The sequence below is a fragment of the Poecilia mexicana genome, unplaced genomic scaffold (genome assembly GCF_051168715.1).
Source record: "Poecilia mexicana isolate PSO_F unplaced genomic scaffold, ASM5116871v1 scaffold_2, whole genome shotgun sequence".
NCBI classification, from domain to species: Eukaryota; Metazoa; Chordata; class Actinopteri; order Cyprinodontiformes; family Poeciliidae; genus Poecilia; species Poecilia mexicana.
In genome coordinates, this window is record NW_028263371.1 from 12,621,752 (window position 1) to 12,638,752 (window position 17,001).

General features: G+C 40.5%; 1 protein-coding gene across 1 annotated transcript in view; it reads right to left on the reverse strand.

The window, feature by feature from the left end:
• The window catches only part of LOC106925846 (adenylate cyclase type 5), a 32,496-nt gene continuing 15,495 nt past the window's right edge, over positions 1-17,001 (reverse strand). The window contains exons 7-20 of the mRNA XM_015000370.2: positions 15,733-15,855; positions 13,357-13,379; positions 11,250-11,409; positions 10,405-10,502; positions 8,865-8,952; positions 7,004-7,120; positions 6,755-6,913; positions 5,460-5,644; positions 5,349-5,369; positions 4,958-5,090; positions 4,563-4,826; positions 4,110-4,314; positions 3,812-3,936; positions 1-2,617 (exon numbers count right to left, since the gene is read on the reverse strand). Coding sequence (XP_014855856.2) covers positions 2,489-2,617; positions 3,812-3,936; positions 4,110-4,314; positions 4,563-4,826; positions 4,958-5,090; positions 5,349-5,369; positions 5,460-5,644; positions 6,755-6,913; positions 7,004-7,120; positions 8,865-8,952; positions 10,405-10,502; positions 11,250-11,409; positions 13,357-13,379; positions 15,733-15,855 — 1,830 coding nt within the window. The 3' untranslated portion in view covers positions 1-2,488. The remainder of the gene's footprint in view (positions 2,618-3,811; positions 3,937-4,109; positions 4,315-4,562; positions 4,827-4,957; positions 5,091-5,348; positions 5,370-5,459; positions 5,645-6,754; positions 6,914-7,003; positions 7,121-8,864; positions 8,953-10,404; positions 10,503-11,249; positions 11,410-13,356; positions 13,380-15,732; positions 15,856-17,001) is intronic.

Here is a 17,001-nt window from a genome sequence, read left to right on the forward strand (position 1 = left end):
TTACAGATTTTTTCCCTTTTTATTCAATTTCCCCCCTTTCATTGTATTTATTGACAAATATTAGCAGGTTTTGGGCATTCATGATCTTTACCGGCAATAAAAACATCAAAGGATGAAGATTTTCACATCCAAGTGCCATTTTCATATTCTCAGGTGAAAGTTTGAAGAATTTTACATTACTACAGTCCGACTCATCCAAGCAATGGGTGAAAGTTATGTGAGAGAAAGCAATGCAGAGCAATGATGTAATACTGAAAGAAAAACTGCTTTGATGAGAGAAAAACAAACAAAAAACATAAACAGCAGATTTTAAAAAGTGCACATTTTCCCACATGCTCAATCTGTCAACAGGCTGATCATCATCCTGGTAGTCGCTCTAGAGTCCGCATGAAAGGCCTCATTGGAGAACATTGGACATTCATTGTGTCGTACCACCTAACCGAGCAAACAATCAGGGCCTGCAGGTGGAGCGGTGCGCGAGGCGGAGGGGCGGACGGCTGAAAGCACCGGAGTGCAAAATGGCGTCTGAGCACCGCGGCCGACGCCTTTAGGTCCATCTAGTGAGTCGTTCCGACTGCGTTTTCCTCTCTGCTGTGACATTGAGACACATTAAAGGGGAGATCATCGGTCGCTTCTAATCAGCCAGCAGTCGACTTCCTGCAGATTAATAATTAAAAAAAAAAGTATGCTCGATTTGTTGAAAAGAGCTGGAGGGGAGAGGGAATCAGGCAACACCAGTGAGGGTTTCTGCAGTATGCACATGTGGAGACACACTGTAGATTATACATAGCTCTGTATTATATGAATGTAGAAAATATATAATCTTTAAATATCTCGTAGGGTCTGTGTTTTGACGTCAAAATACAAAACCTCTTTAGGAGTAGAAAAGCTTTTTCTTTTTTTACTGACATCCTTGTGTTGCAGGCGTGCCTATGTATTCTTTGTGAGAGGCTAACGGGAAGCTTCATATAAACACTGTGTTGGACTTTTCTATTAAACATAATCCATATACTATAGGAGTTATATCCCCTCGCCTATGAGACAAACAGTGTGCAGTAACTCATACAGTACCAAAAAAGAAGTATTCATACCCATCTGGCTTTTCACGTTTTGTCACTTTACAACGTCAGATGTCAATGGGAGTTTACTGGGGCGCAAATAGAAATTGCTAAATTGTTTCTATTCTAAAAGAAAAATGGTTCCCTTGCTTGTAAATGAAGAAGAGCGGCAAGAGAATAAGCCATACGGAGGCCCATGAGGGACAAACGTGGAAGAAGATGCTGTTATATTTTAAACTACATGCAAAACGCCATGTGTGGCGGTTAAGCCATCTAGTGTATCACGTTGGGCACACTCACCCCATCAAGAAACAAGGCGGTGGCAGCGTCATACTGTGGGGACGTTTATCTCCAGCAGAAATGGGGTTGAAAGAAGGTAAGCCTTTTAGAAGCATCAAAAGACTTGAAGTTTCCTTCCAACAAATGTAGCATCCCAAAGCTAATGGTAAAACTGACAAAGAATCTATGATGATAGAAATAAATACAGAAAAACTTAATTGAAATCTAAATGAGCTTGGGTCATTTTGGAAAAAGGAAGAGGTAAAACATTTTAGAGTTTATATTTGCAAAGCTGGTCGAGAAATTCATGAAAAGTCTTTGCAGCTGGCGGTTGTACAAAATATTGACGTGGGCACTCCACACTCTTCAGATATTTGCAAAAACGTTTTCCTTAAATCTATCCTTTTAGTTAAATTTCACATATATCCCCATCTCTGTATTGGTTTATTACATAAATCCATTTAGAAATAAACTTTAATCTTTTCCAAAGTGACAAAATGTGAGGAAGTGCAAGGGGTGTGAATACTTTTGTGAAGCGCGCAGGTCGTCCGGTGCTGATCGACGGGGAGATGGACGCACTAACAAGCGAGGACTGCAGTGCTGCTGGCTTTATGTCCGCACTTGACAGATCTGCATCTGTACCACAGCAACGGGAACAAAATATCATACAAACAGTACATAAAGTCACCCACATACACATAAAACTTCCTGGGTTTTACATGTACATAGTGTTCAGAATCAGCTGGGAAAAAAAAAAAGGCAGAGAGCAGGAGAGGAGGCGACGTAGCTCAGATCGCCCCGCAGGTTTTGTCCAAGAACCCCCTCGGAAAACCCAACCGGCCAAGTCTCCTCCAGGATCCTCGTCTTTTTTGTTGTCAGGGCCGAGCTGGACGAATCTGTCTTTGCACTCCGATTGGACATCTTTGGTCAAAAAGCAGACGTGCCCTTGGCCGTCCGTGAGCTCCTCCTGGGAAAAAAAAAAAAAAGGACGAATCCTTCCTTCCGTTCGACGTGCCGACCGGTTCAAGGACCGTCCGCTGCTGTGAGGGGAGAACCCTCAATCTGCCCTAAGCTATCAGAGGTCTGTAAGCCGGCTCGTTACGAGAGAAGGTGCTCAACCTCCCATGTGTCTGATTGTCACTCAGTAAAGGTTAACTGCCGGGGGGTCCGGCAGTGAGAAAGTAGGTCATCATCTCTCCTTTGCCTTTGACGGTGACGACACCTCGGTATTCCAGTGTGTAGCTGTAGGAGTTCAGCACCTGGTACAGATCCGCCGTCACCTGTGTGTAAACAGTTTGCTTCAGATTCACCGTCACATTTTGGTTCTTTCAACTTTTGAGAAAATGTGATAGACATAAAGTCAGTACACACACACAGTCGTGTTTTCATCACTTGTGGGGACTTCACATTGACTTCAAGTAATTTCTACAGCCTAACCCTTAACATAACCCTAACACTAACCATCACATACCTAACTAACCCTTAACGTAACCTTTACCCCAAACCTAACACAGACCTAACCACTATCCCAAAAACAACAATTTCCCTCATGGGGACCAAGAAAATGTCCCCACAAGGAGCAATGGTCCCCATAATCCCACGTTGTAGACAGAAATAGGTTCCCATAAGGATATAAAAACCTGGTACATACACGCACGCACACACACACCAAGCCAAGTTTATCTTAACCGGAAAAAAATCCACCCAAGAAATAGACATCTACATATTTAGAAGTTTTAAAACATCTAAAAATGTAGATAAACACAAACATGATATACATATTAATCTTAAAAACTATGTATAAACTTGTGTTTCATGTCATTACAGATGTTTTTTTTCTAAAACTGTAATCATATGGACACTTGTTAAGGAAACCTGCTGTTGGCATTGACAAAAAAAAACAAGTCGTCTGTTTAATGTGAACTTTAAAATGGTGAACATCTTATTCATAATTCAAAAAAAGCAGTTTTAGAACAACAAGGTTAATTAAATCACAGAAAGATGCTTTATTTCATTTTGAGCTGTATCTGCTATGAAGCTAACCATGATAACAATGCTAATTACTAATAAAAGCTGCATTGAAAATCTCTCTATATGTTCTTGACTTTAGTTCTCTTAAATGGTAAAAGGCTAGAAATACTTTCTTTGATACGTTGTAAACTCATTACCTGATCAACGCCTGATGGGAATTTCTAAATGGGTGCTTTTCTTGATTCCTGTAGAACCTAGCTCTGCTATCTTTTCCACGGGTTGGAAATTATATTTCAGCTTTGCCATTTGTATTTGCAGCCATGTCTTTTGCTGCTACAGCTAACATTTTTGTTAGCAAACAGGTGCCTCAAATTAGTAAGTTAAGTTGAGAAAGTCAGTCCAAAGCCATTTTCTGGCCGGAAAATACTGGATTATTTTAACAATAAAGGACTTTTACTTGAAGTTTTAAAGGAATTTCACGCAGAGTTTGTTCAGTTGGTTACCTGGATCCTCTCCGGGACCCCTGTGCTGTCCATGCGGCTCGCTACGTTTACCGTGTTCCCCCAAATGTCGTACTGGGGCTTCCTGGCCCCTATCACCCCAGCAACCACCGGGCCAATGTTTAGACCTGTGAAAACAGATGAATACATTACAAAATAAACGATTGTGTTGTTCCCTTTATCACTGAAAGTTATTCCAAACTGACGTTTAGGAAAATCTAGAAATCTCTTACTCTCCATGTATGTATCTTTCTCCTGCTAAAGTGATATAAACATGGTTGCAGCGTGTTCTTTCACTGACCTATTTTCATTTTGAAGTTGTTGAAGGAGTGTTCGTTGATGTATTTCATCTGGTCCATCATCCGCATGGCGTAGTCGGCCATGGCGCGGATGTGCGAGCGGCCGGCCTTGTCGTACGTGGAGTCGTTGAGGCCGGAAGCCGCCATGTACGTGGAGCCGATGGTCTTGATCTTCTCCAGCTGACGGAACTGATCCTCGCTGATGATCTGTGGAGGGCAGGAGGAACGTCAAAAATATTCCAATGTCACTCCACAAGAAAAAAGAAGTTCCGGAGAGGGACATTGCTGTGAATTTCCATTTTTCTCTTTAGCTGAAGGGGATTTTTAGATCCCGATGCGACTTTATGCAGCTGGGGAAACATTAAGTGAGAAATCTCCACTGACGCTAATGGACGAGCCACTCACAGAAGCCATTAAGAACCACAGACCGTGATCGCGGCAGCGTCTGCACTTACCTCATCAAAGTCGGCGATGATCTCATTGAGCAGCCGCAGACACTCTACCCCTTCGTTGTTGGCCTCCAGCTCCACGTAGAACTCAGAGAAGTTGCTGATGGAGGCGAACATTACAGCGACGCACTCGCAGGACTGGTAGTAGAGTTCGTCGTTGCGCCGCTCGCGCTGCAGGAAGTGAGCAGCCACGTCTTTGGGAAGGATGTTGTGGAGCAGGCGTCGGTTGTAGGCCTGCAGCTCCTCCATCTCCTCCTTCTCCTCTGTAGCCTGGAGGAGGTAGGGTCAAAGTTCGACATTTGACATTATAATCTGAATTTGACTGACTGCAAGTGGGATTAAATCACAACGTATGTTCTTAGTGAAGGACAGAAAATGACACGCAGACTGTCGGACTCCACCTGCAGCTTCCAGAGGAAGTCCAGCCTGGCCGTCGACTCCACCTGCTGGGCGTGAAGGTAAAGGGCGAGGACGAAGACAGTGATCACCACGGGGGTCATGATCTTCAGAGGAACCTTGTTGTCCACCAAACACCTGGGACACACACACACACACACGAACAGGTTGATGAATGAAACAGCAGAACAATAAGCACAGATGAAGGTGTTGCACAAGAATTAGTAAATACTTCAAGGAGGAATCTGACACAAACAAGCTGCTCTGTAAATCTCGGCTCATTAGTGCGAGCATCTGCTGCCAGCGGGTCATTATTAGATTCATTAGCGTGGCAACTAACGACGCTGCCGGTTTAACAGATGACGGAGCGGCGATGAAACCTGCCGTCGGTCTCACCTTGTGCCGTTCTCTGGTTTGCTGCGAGGGGAGAAACAGAAGAAGAGCTGATCAGACGTGAGGTTTGTACTTGGTCACATACTTGGTGATGGCGGTGAGGGAGACGCTCACGTGTAATTCAGGGCGTTTGCCATAACCAGCAGGTCCTGGTTGTCAAAGAGGCTCACTTTAGGCACCTCCATGATGAGCAGGTAGAGCAGCTCAATGAAGAGCATGAGGAAGAGTTTCCCGATGCTGCTGATCTGCAGGAAGACGGAGCAGGCCAGCAGGCTGAGCAGCACACAGCAGGTGAAGTACTGAGAGAGAGAGGAGATGTGGACCGTTAGAGCGTTGATCAGTGTAAGGCGTTGGACTATGGTATGATTCCAGCTGAATAAGTAACACACGACCGCCCCCTTCCTGATGGCGCCCTGAGTTACTGCCTGTGTTGCCCAAATCAGGGAATAAACTTTACAGTTAATCATGTGACTGGGACAGTATAAGATGAAAAGGAGCAAGCTAAAAGATTAAGTCACGATGACGACAAATGAAGCAGAGAAGGCGCCGCCATTTTGTAGATTTTTTTTAAAGGGGTAGTTTTATGTAAAATTGACACTTTTGAGCTTTACAACATGTCATAATGTTATTCCCTCATCAAAAACATAAAGTGTTGCTTTGATTCTTTCATGCATGTTTGAGAGATCCTTTAATCTCCATGGCAACTATTCTGCTGTTCAAAACGCTTGGTTGGACCTAGCTCCACCTTCGAGGACGAAGCTCCTCCTTGGAGCTGCAGTTTCCAAGCTTTCATCTAACAAAGCTCCCCTCTGCCTTCACTCCCCCACTCAGCTCCTTCAGACTAGCCAGCAGCAATTAGCAAACACCTGGTGGAGCTGCACGGCCGCTGAGCTCATTATAGGAGATACTTTTCAGTGAAATGCAGGTAAAACGTTGCTAAACGGCTAACAGAGGAGCCATGTTGTGATGACTTCCTGAGGAAGCTTCAGAAACACCAAAAGCTTCTTAAAGAGACAGAGTTAAATTATGAAGTCAAATTTCTTTTATCTTTTTACTTTATTTAATATTTGATATGTACAACATTTTTATAACAACTGAAGGCAACAACGGTACTTATTATGCTTTAAAATGATACAATGTGCCTGGTAAACTAACAATGCTGGCCCTTTAATTAGCCTACATTTAACAAAAGTCAAAAGAACTACATGGCCCAGAAGTCCTCAGTGCTTCCAGTGTTTTGTGCCTTTTAGTTAAAGTTTTTTTTTCTTTATAAAGCCGTAATCAAATCATATTACCACAAATGACCATTCTTGTTGCCACATCTTGTGAAATAAAACTGCAGAAAACAAAGCAATCTACCGAAGAGTGGGGGGAAATCAAATAAAAGTTAGCCTCAGACATACACACACCTCAGGGAAGCTGCAGATGAGGGCGTCGCCTCCGCAGGCGCCGTGCTGTGCGTCCAGGTTGTAGTTGAGGAGGACAGCGTGGCAGGCGTCCACCAGGTCCCGGCTGATGTTGAGCTCCGACTTGATGCAGCTCCGCAGGTCATGACTGCTGCAGGTGAACTGAGCCAAACGAACCGTCATTGAGCGGACTCGGGTCACTTGCCACGCATGAACGCTGACTTCGGTAAGAAATCTGTACATATCGCTTACAATGTTGATGAAAGCAGACAGGAAGACGATGATGATGGTGAAGACACCCACTAAGGTGCTGTTGAGTCGGGACTGGACGATGCTTTTGGAAAGAGTCTGCAGAGGAGCGGGGAAGATCTGGTGGGTGAACAAAGTAGAACTTATGAATTATTCACCTTCAGATTCTGACTTAGGGCTGAAGCTACTGATTATTTGGTTGTTTAACGATTAATTGGATTAAAAATATTGGCACATTCTGCAGATTTTTCATTTAATCTCAAACCTTTTTAAAACCATGTCAGAAAGAATTAAAATATGCAAATACACCTATATTCAGATACATTTTTTACATAAGAACAACATTTTATTGCGTAAAAAGCAATAATGTAGTTCCTTTAGTGAACGCTTGTAGCAAAAAAAAAACAAAAAAAAAAAACTTCTGGCATCAACATGTGAAAAGTTCAGGCCTTTCTGCTTGATTTAACATCAATACAGTTTAGAGCTATAATCTCTTGATTAACTTTTGGATAAACTGATCAATAACAGGATAGCAAGCGGAGAGTTTTTTTCTTTTTCTACAGAATTTGAACCAGGTGAAGTTAAAACCTCGCCTCTTCAGGAGTTCTGGGTTGTTGAAATTCAAAATGTTTATACTTTTTGTGGGTTAATTATTCCTCTGAGTATGTTGTTCTTTCAGCAAATTGACACTTTTTTTTTAGTCTTTATCCTCCAGTTAACGATTAATCGATCACTAAATTAGTTTGATGATTACTTCAATAATTGATTTCATCACGATTAATCTGATTAATCAGCAGAACCTCTCCTGCTACAGAACACATCTCACATTTCTTTCTATTTAAGGCACATCTTGTAGCTATGAGTCATTAGCCGCAGTGGACTGGACAAAAGACTCATCCATTATTTGTATTTATCTCCACAACTCAAAGAGACACACAGTGCAACTAATTTAAGAAGGAAAAACCATTGGCTTGTGATCCTGGTGATTTTGGAGACAGCACAGAAGACATGTATTCATAAACGCGTCCCTGCTGTGATCTTTTTTTTTTTTCTTTAAAGAACGACACGCTGGCAGATCTGCCTACACTGTGGGCAAAATAAAACAAGCAGAGGAGGACGAAAAAGAGGAGCCACGGGAATGGGTGTGTGGGAATATAAACGCATCTTTTAGAGGATGTCGGAATCAGACTGTGAGCAGTGTTTGCAGAAGCAGATGTTTAAAAAAAGGGGGCGGGGGATTGATGCTGAAGATCCAGTGTCAAAATGATACAATTGAAGCTTTCTTACTTTGTGGATTGAAAGACAACAACGAACACAAAGCTATGGTAAAGTTAACGACTGAAACATCCTTTTGATAGGAGTGAGAGCAGATTTATATCGGTGCTAACGGTATTTAGCAATGGAGCATTACTGCAGGAGAGATCCACCGATAATTCATCTGGTGATCTGAGCCGTCAGTTTAAAAAAATAAAATCCAATCTGTTCTCTGACCAGTGAACACACCACAAGGTCGTTCCAACAACAGCACTCCTTCATGGTAGTTGGACAACTTTTTGTGATTTTCAAGATCGTTCAGACCGACAGAGATGTAACAGGCTATTTGAAAAAACTTTTTTCTTTTTTCCCACGACATTGGGAGACCCGTCTGCTGTTCATTTAGGCCAGAGGTCTGCAACCTGCAGCGGCTCTTCGGGTCTTTCAGAAAGGCTCTCAATAACTAGCGAAGGTTAATTTTCATAGTGTAAACACTGCTGAATGTCTGTAACCATCATACAACACTAAGAAAGGTCTTTAATAAACAAAAATAATAAAAAAATAATAATGAGATTTTACATTTTAGCTACTGGTTGTGGATTTTACTCACTCCAAAGCAGCAGTATACAGCTGAGATGAACATGACGCCCGCCAGGATGATGAAGCACGTGATGAAGAAGCCGATCATCAGATTGGAGCTGCAGAAAGGAAACAGATTATTATTTACACGATTAGTTAATATAGACAAGCTGCTGGTTGAAAACCCATAACTGAGCTGTGTGATGTCACTGTATACATATCTGAACTGAAATCCACACGATGAGTAAAATGAATTTCTTATTTGCAGGAGGAAATGATTTGGATCCTCCCTGTAAGAACAGACCTGCGTCGTCAAGATGTCAGGTTTTTGTTGCACCGCCTGGAGTTAAATGATTCTTTTGTGTCTTTCAGCTTAATGATTATGTAAAACCACTTTAGGTTCTGATTGGTTAGGAGGAACTGGGTTATCTGAGCAAGATGTCGTTTTCTTGAGCCGCTTCCTACGAAACAAACAAAAGCCAAAGTGGCCCAAAGTGCGGCTAAACTTTTTTTCTTCCTACAGTCGAGTGTCCCGATTCTGTCAAAGCAGGACGGCTCTGACAGTAAGCCGAGGATCTGAGGAAAAACCTTTGGCGGAGAGAAGCTCACCTGATTCTACAAGGTTTTACAGCTTAAGCCACGAAGCTGCAGCAGGAGTAAGAGTTTAGTGTTTAATCAGCTTCCCCACAACTTTTGTTCTTAATCTCTGGAAGCAAAGATGCTCATGAAACAAAAATACCAACACATTAAGAGATATGCTGTAGATATGATTTATAGTGAGTTTTTTTTGCTGCTACACAGTGTTGCATCATAATTTAATTTGCTAAAAAAAAATCATTGTTGTACATCTCCTTAGCTATGAACTTAAAAACTTCATTTCTTTCAGTATTTCAACACAAAAGTTACATTACATCAGTTTATTTCTGATCATTTTAATAATAACTTGCAGGTAATGAAAACCTGAAATTCAGCTTTTCAGAAAATTCAAATATACTAAAATATATATAAGTATAAATAAAGACATGAAAAAAAAAATGTTTTTGTCGTGTTATGGCAATAAAAGGTAAGGAGTAAGCCATAGAAGGTCATCTGTAAAAAAGCTGGCTGTTCACAGAGGGACCATCCAAGCAAACTAATGGAAAGTTGAGTGGAAGGAAAAAGTGTGGTGGAATGCAAACATTTCTGGGTAACACTTTATTTGAAGGGGTGTGCATAAGACTGAACAATATCTGTCATGAACATGGAGTCTTTATGAATGTTTACAACTGTTGTCATGAAGTGTCATTTGGTAAATGATGTCACTTTTAATGCAAAGTTGACACGTTTAATTTTAATGCAACTTTTAGTGCAACTCTATATTAAAGGTGTCATTATTTACTGAATGATACTTCATGACACCGATTATAAACATCTATAAAGAGTCATTCATGTTTATAACAGTCTCATGTCAGTCTTAGCTAATAATTAATAGTATTAAAATTGTTGATTTTACACATTTATCAACCAAACATTTCCCTTCTCTTGCGTGCGGCCAGCATCTGAGCATCTGCCACCATGACAGTGTGACTCACATCGGCACAATGACGATCTGGATGAAGCAGATGAAGAAAAAGACGAGGGTGGCGCAGGCCACGTATGCACCGAACCTGGTGTCCACCTGCCTGGAGTACTGGAAACAGGGAACAACAAGCTGGATATCAGACAACCAACGTAACTAGACTCTGTCCTTCAAGGAAAAAAAAAAGATTTCCCAATAAATGTCAATAGACACAATCAATAATTACTTGATAAATACCTTTTCTTTGGCCTTATGAGTCAAGCTACAAAATGTTTAAGTAACAATGTGAGTTAGCTATTAATTTAGTAGCACATAATTGTAAAGGGACTTAATAATAAAATGTTAAACTACAAGAGTAATTTGCCATTTTGAAGTGCTAATATTTTGTCTCTGAAAGGCTTTAAATGCATTTCAACTAGATATTTGATTGTGATCTATTTTAATTTTTTGTCGATTATTATTTTGTCTTTTTGTTCTTTCTTTAGTTTTCAAATGGTTTTCTTTAAATTATTGTTTTTAGCAGCAGCTGTGTAATCCTTTATGGCAGAGGTGAGAATAACAGTGTTTGTATTTCATGACTGCAGCAGAAACAGTCAAACTGAATCAGTAACATGTTTTGTCTTGATGCAGCAATTCCCCCTGTTCTGTCCGTCTGAAGCCGTGTTCCTGCTTTCAGTACTCTACTTCCAAACGTAACCTCCCTTTTCTGTGTTTTTCCCTTTTCTTTGACGTCCTCCAGGCACAGAAAGGAGAAAGCTTTTTATTTATTTTTTCTTTGTTGCGCTCGGCAGATTGCCTGTCACAACCGTTTATCTGCCGATGCTCCGGGCAGCGCGCTTGTCTTGTGTGCGGCCTAACCTTTTTTTCCAGGTCAGGTTCTCTGAAGGTGAGCAGGAACTTTTTGACGTGTTCGGAGCGCAGGCGGTCGATGCTGCGCGCGTCGATGGCCCTGCCCAGGAACTCGTCCACCTCGTCCTCCGGGTTCAGGTTTTCCTGCGTGTTCCTGAAAATAAAATGCCTGAATAAAACGAGATGAGACGGAGTGAGGACAAAGTGGGGGGTAAAACAAAACAAAAAAGTTTGTCCTCTTGTTTTTATTTCATCTGACCAAAACAAAAAGACTAATCACCCCATGTTTGTCAGGATTGTGAGAATTTCTCTGCCTGGTTTATTACTTTACAGTTCACTGATTAGATATGCAGCAGAAAAAAAGATAAAAAAATACACATTGATGAAAATGCATCTTAATAAAAAATTTAAAAAAATCAGTTTGATCCAGTTTTATTGGAAGTGAAATATTGAAGTGTTTTTATAACTGGAGGTAACTTGTGCTGTAAAATGGCACTATGTGACTGGAAATCACATAAAAGTGCCCCGTTAAGATAACCAGTTTCTGTTATTACACTTATAATAACAGTGTAATAACAATGTAATAAGATATCTATTATTACACAGTGTAATAACCCTGTGTAATGTTTGTAATGTGATGTACAGTGTTACTCCAGTGTTATTACTGTTATTGCAATGTTATAAGTGTAATAACAGTGTAACAACACTGTACATCACAATAAAACATTACACGGGGTAATTATACAGTGTAATAACAGAGAGATAAACATTCAGGTTGTCTTACCTTACAAATCACTCAACCTGGCATGATTTACAAACTAAACTAAGAATTACACCAAGCTTATTTGAAGGGGAAAAAAAGTAAGAAAAACAAAGGTTTGGAAGAACAAGGACTTCTTTAAAAATGAGTTTTTTTCCCTCTTTATTCTCTGGTTGAAACGGTTGGCGCCGCATCGCTGGAGAACGTTACTGAGCAGGTAGACCGTCAATGACAATATCTGAGGGAAAAACTCCAGCGCCTTGTGCTCATAAAAATGAATTCAGAAACTTTGTGAAAATTGCGAACACTGCTATTTAGGTGAGCCGTAGCCCTCCAGGGAAGCATCTTTTCTGTCCGTCACAGAATAGATGAATAATAGCAGTCCAAGGACACCAAATGACTGAGTCTGGTTTTATAGTTTCAGCAGCGACTTCTAGTCTAGTACCACGCACAGAACCAAGAACAAAAAAAAAAAAGAAAAGAAAAACTGCAACAGCAAAGTGCTCTCAGTCAAAAACTACATTTATAGGTTGAGTTCAAGCCACAAGCTGAAGCTCTGAAACTCAATCAGAGTTTGACGTTTGTCTGGAGATGAAGCTGTGGTTGAACAGAAGCTCTGTGTGTTCATGTGTAACAACATCCAGAACTACAGCTGGGAATACGTTTGCTGCTGAAAATATGGAAAGAGCCTTGAAATGAACTCTTTTGCAATAATTAAAGAATCAAACTTTAGAAAAGAAATATACGGTAAATTTGAGTACAAATATTCAAAAGTTTGAAAAACAATGTTATTACACAGTGTATCTAATTGATCGACTCTCTTTTATTAGAGCTTCTAGGAACCTTAGAATCGCAAGCTGACACTAAACATAATTGAAAGCCGAGCTTCAAAGATCAACAAAGCTCCATAGCGACCATTAAAAACTAAACTACGCTGTTGGGAGTGATGCTGAAAACGTCCTACCATCACAAACATAAACATGTTAAGTTTGCTGAGCTTGAATTGGGTCTTCATCTGGAGCCATTTGCCTCGGTCAGGTGAGACAGACACTGACAACAATAAATTTGACCAAACGTTCATTGTTGAGATTCGTGACATTATCGGCCTGAGAACTAAAATAAATGGATTTGGTAGAGATGTGGACAAAGCAACACAAAGGGGTTAAAAAATAAGCAAAGAATCGACATTTCTTCAATGGGCATCATCCCCACCTGTCAGAACAACTGTACTCAAATTGAAGGTCCCAAAAGATTTTAGAAACTAGTCGGCAAGTTTGCTTAACTTTAAAGTCGTTCTCACCAGAAGAACCAATAGATGTGACCAGTACTGCATACAATGACGTAGTTGTTACTCACTTGTCTTTGGGATCCTCAAAGCCCTGAAAAGCAGGAACAAAAAAGAAAAAAACAACTATTAACTCGAGTACTGCCTGACTTATTAATAAAGCTAAAAGAGGCCATCCTTTTTTCACTTTGAGTAAAAGTAATTCTGAACAATTATCTAAAATGAGGCTCATTTGTCCAAATGGAAAGTCCCTTTACAAAAATAACCTTTAAGCAAACATACATTTTATTAATCCCATTAAAATGTGTTTACTTTTTGTTCTGATGTAATATCCAAACCTTAATTGTTGTGTTTTCTTTAATTAGCTGTCAGCAGAAAATTATAACCAACAGAAGTAAAACGTGAGTAATTAATCTATATAATGTACTTTACTAAGCGGATGGAGTTATAGAAAGAAACAAACCTGTCATTTATATTCTAATTTATTCAATTACAAAGTGAGAAGGACTAAGATACTGAAAACATACAATGACAAAATGATGACGATTAATATTTTACATATAGCAGCATTTCGATGCAAGATACTCTAGTCAAATTGTGTTTAGTGAATAAAAGTTCTATATAAGTACAAAAGTTCTCGAACAAATTTTGTTATTAGCCAGGTATCAGTGCTGTTACATAATTATCAGTCAGTATGTTTGTGAAGAATGTGGAGAAATATAGAAATACGTTTAAAGACGTGATCACTTGGATGGATTATTTTTATTTTAGCTTCAACTCTCCTACGATTCACACAAGTAGCAGGTTAGCGTCAATCAGGCTAACATCCACCGACATTAATCTAGAAACGGTGTCAAAAATGAATAATCACCATAATACTAAACCATACTTCATGTCTGCTATTTTAATTTTACCTGGGAAAACCGGTGCATCTCTAGCGCCCCCCTGAGGTTTAATGTATAAACATCCTTGCTGAAAGAACAAATCAATTCTTGAAACTTCTGCGTATATATTTTTATTTTATTTTACGTATTTATTTTTCTGTTTTTCTCCTGTTTCATGATGATAAAAGCTGGTCTCAGCTTCACCATCTGTCTCTCTGCTGTTAACAACAGAAAGGCTGAATGAGAAACAAACATCTCATTTCAAGAAAATGTAGAACACCAGTCATTACTTGTTGCTGAATGAACGTAGAAATGGAGTAACATTCAGAGTCGCCTCAGCTTTCATTTAAATCGGGGAGTTCAGTAGGTGGCGCCATTTTCCTCTTTTTCTTTTTTGTTTTTTTCCACTCAGTCCCATCTGCTGTATAAGAACACAACCCGCTCTACGTCTTGCATCCAGACTGCTAACTGGCCTCCTGCGTATCCCATGGCAACGCACTAAAATCCATGGATAAAACCCCAATGGCCGCCTTCTTCGTCTCTGAACTCCTCATCTTCATCAGTGTGCCTCATTAGGGAGAATCTTATTTCTCTTAACTCCTTTAATCTCCTGCGATTTTCACCCAAAGCACAAAGAGCATGCTAAAGTTTTTTTTTTTGGTAGCATATTTTGTACCTGAACTCACACAACAAACATAAACGTGTCAAAAAGTACCAGCGCTGCTTGTCAGAGTGATGGAAGGTGTAATAAAAACCTTGTGAGAAACTGACACATCTGGAGGAAACTTTGAAGGTTTTCAGAGTCTGATTATGTTGGATTGAGGATAATTTGCGTCTTTACTCTGTTGCTGCGCGTTTGCACCTGTCGGCCACCGTACATAAGAGTTGTTTCACCAGAGTGCGTTAAGAGGACGCTTGAGGACTGGTTTTGTTCGAGATGGATGAAGGTTGGAATGGAGAGTTGAGCATTACTGTAGTATTGATTTGAGTGCATAACCGGAGTCACAAAAATCTTTGCCTTTGTTGAAAAAGCTCATTTAAATCTTTCTCTCTCTAAACAAGCCAGCCTCAAACAGTAAAAAACAAAGCTAGGAAAGCTTTAAAATGATTCGTTTTTAGATTCTACAAATGAAAGTGCGACAGATTTGAAACAGACAAACGGGCGTAAGGCTGCCTGCGCCCATCCGTCACGTCACGGTCTCATATGTAGAAATGCTCGCGCTCGCTGAGGATGCTCCCGTTCTCAGGCCCACCGCGCATGAAGAAAACCCCACCCTCAGTGAGTTCACATCCCTCCACCGCCTCTCCTCCCTCCCCCCTCGTCACTCCGTCCCTCTTCCCGAGTGCCGCTGAGAGCCTCTCACCGCCAGGGCGAGGTGCGCCGTGAAGGGCAGTCCCCGCCGCGCCTCGGCAACGCAGATCAAAGGATTACGGTCGCTAACGACGCGCTGGCTTCGCCCTGAGACGAGCCGCTGGTAGGAGAGTCACCTGGCTGTGGCGCTCTAATGAGTAAATCATCACGACCAGGCGAGACAAGCAGTCTGACAACTTGACTTTGCTCACCATCCTCTTCATCTCCTTGGAGATGTGGTTGTGGAAGGCACGGTCAGCCCAGTGGCCGCTGTTGTGGGTGACGGAGTTGGTCCTCTGTCGACTCATTTTGGCAATCATCGCCTTTTCTTCTTTCTGTGGAGCGAAAGGAGGCCGAGGTTAACGCACCAAACGAATGAGTGCCATAAAACCTTGAAGCACACGTGTCAAACTCGAGGGTGTAACTTTTTATGTGGCCCTCTAATTTCTAAACAAGCTTAAGTATTATGTTATCAATCAAATCAATGCAGTTTTTATCCGTTTACTGCCAAATTATATCAATCAGTCCATCCAGTTTCTTGAGAATTATCGTGGAAATTCATGCAAACCATGAACCATTAGCACTTTTTTGTGCTAATAATTGGGAGTTTATTGCAGATTTTTCTCCAAAATTGTCAAAAGTTTTCTTGCTTGTACTAAACAGCTGCCTCAGCCTTAACTGATGTCAGATAATAGTCCATGATCTTTATAAAAAGTCGCATTTACCATCATAAATAAGAGCAAAAATGGCAAATAATTACAAATTAGTACCACAAATACTTTTTTTATTGCAAAATAAATCACAAAAGTATCACAAAATCCTGGAGGGACTGAAAAAATGCTCAATAATATTGTTAAATTTTAAGAATTCATTGATACGTTAACAGTTGGTGATCAGATTGTTTCACAACCGGCCCTTTAAGAGCATTCATGACCTTGATTTGGCCCAAAACGAGGATGAGTTTGACACCGCTGCCTTAAAGGAACGTCGCCTTCAAGTAACAACTTGGCCTCAGATGACGATTCGGCTCAGTGGTTCATGTTCGCAGCTTCTGCATCGATTCCATTCACAACGTTTAATGATGATTTTGCTTATTGTTGTTTTTACTGCATGTCGTCATATTTTCAATACAGAAACTGTTCTTCTCAGTAGAGAAGCCAAATTTTGAGACATTTATATTCTTAGATATTTGCTTTTCCTTAAGCAAGCCAACACTCAAGATCACATTTGACACATTGTTAGGTCTGCTTACATTTTATCTGCATTAAATATAAAACTAAAAACGGCTGAAATTCACAATTTACACCGTGTGAAGGAAGAGTGGTGGTGATCTTACAAATTATTTAACTTCTGAGCTTAATAAAAAAAATAATGGGGCCCAAACAGATAAGCCAAAAAGAAACGTTTAATTTTCACGTATTATGATTGCAGAGTTTAGGTTCTGTCTAGATTCCTTAAAAAAAACAAAAAAAAAAAACAGC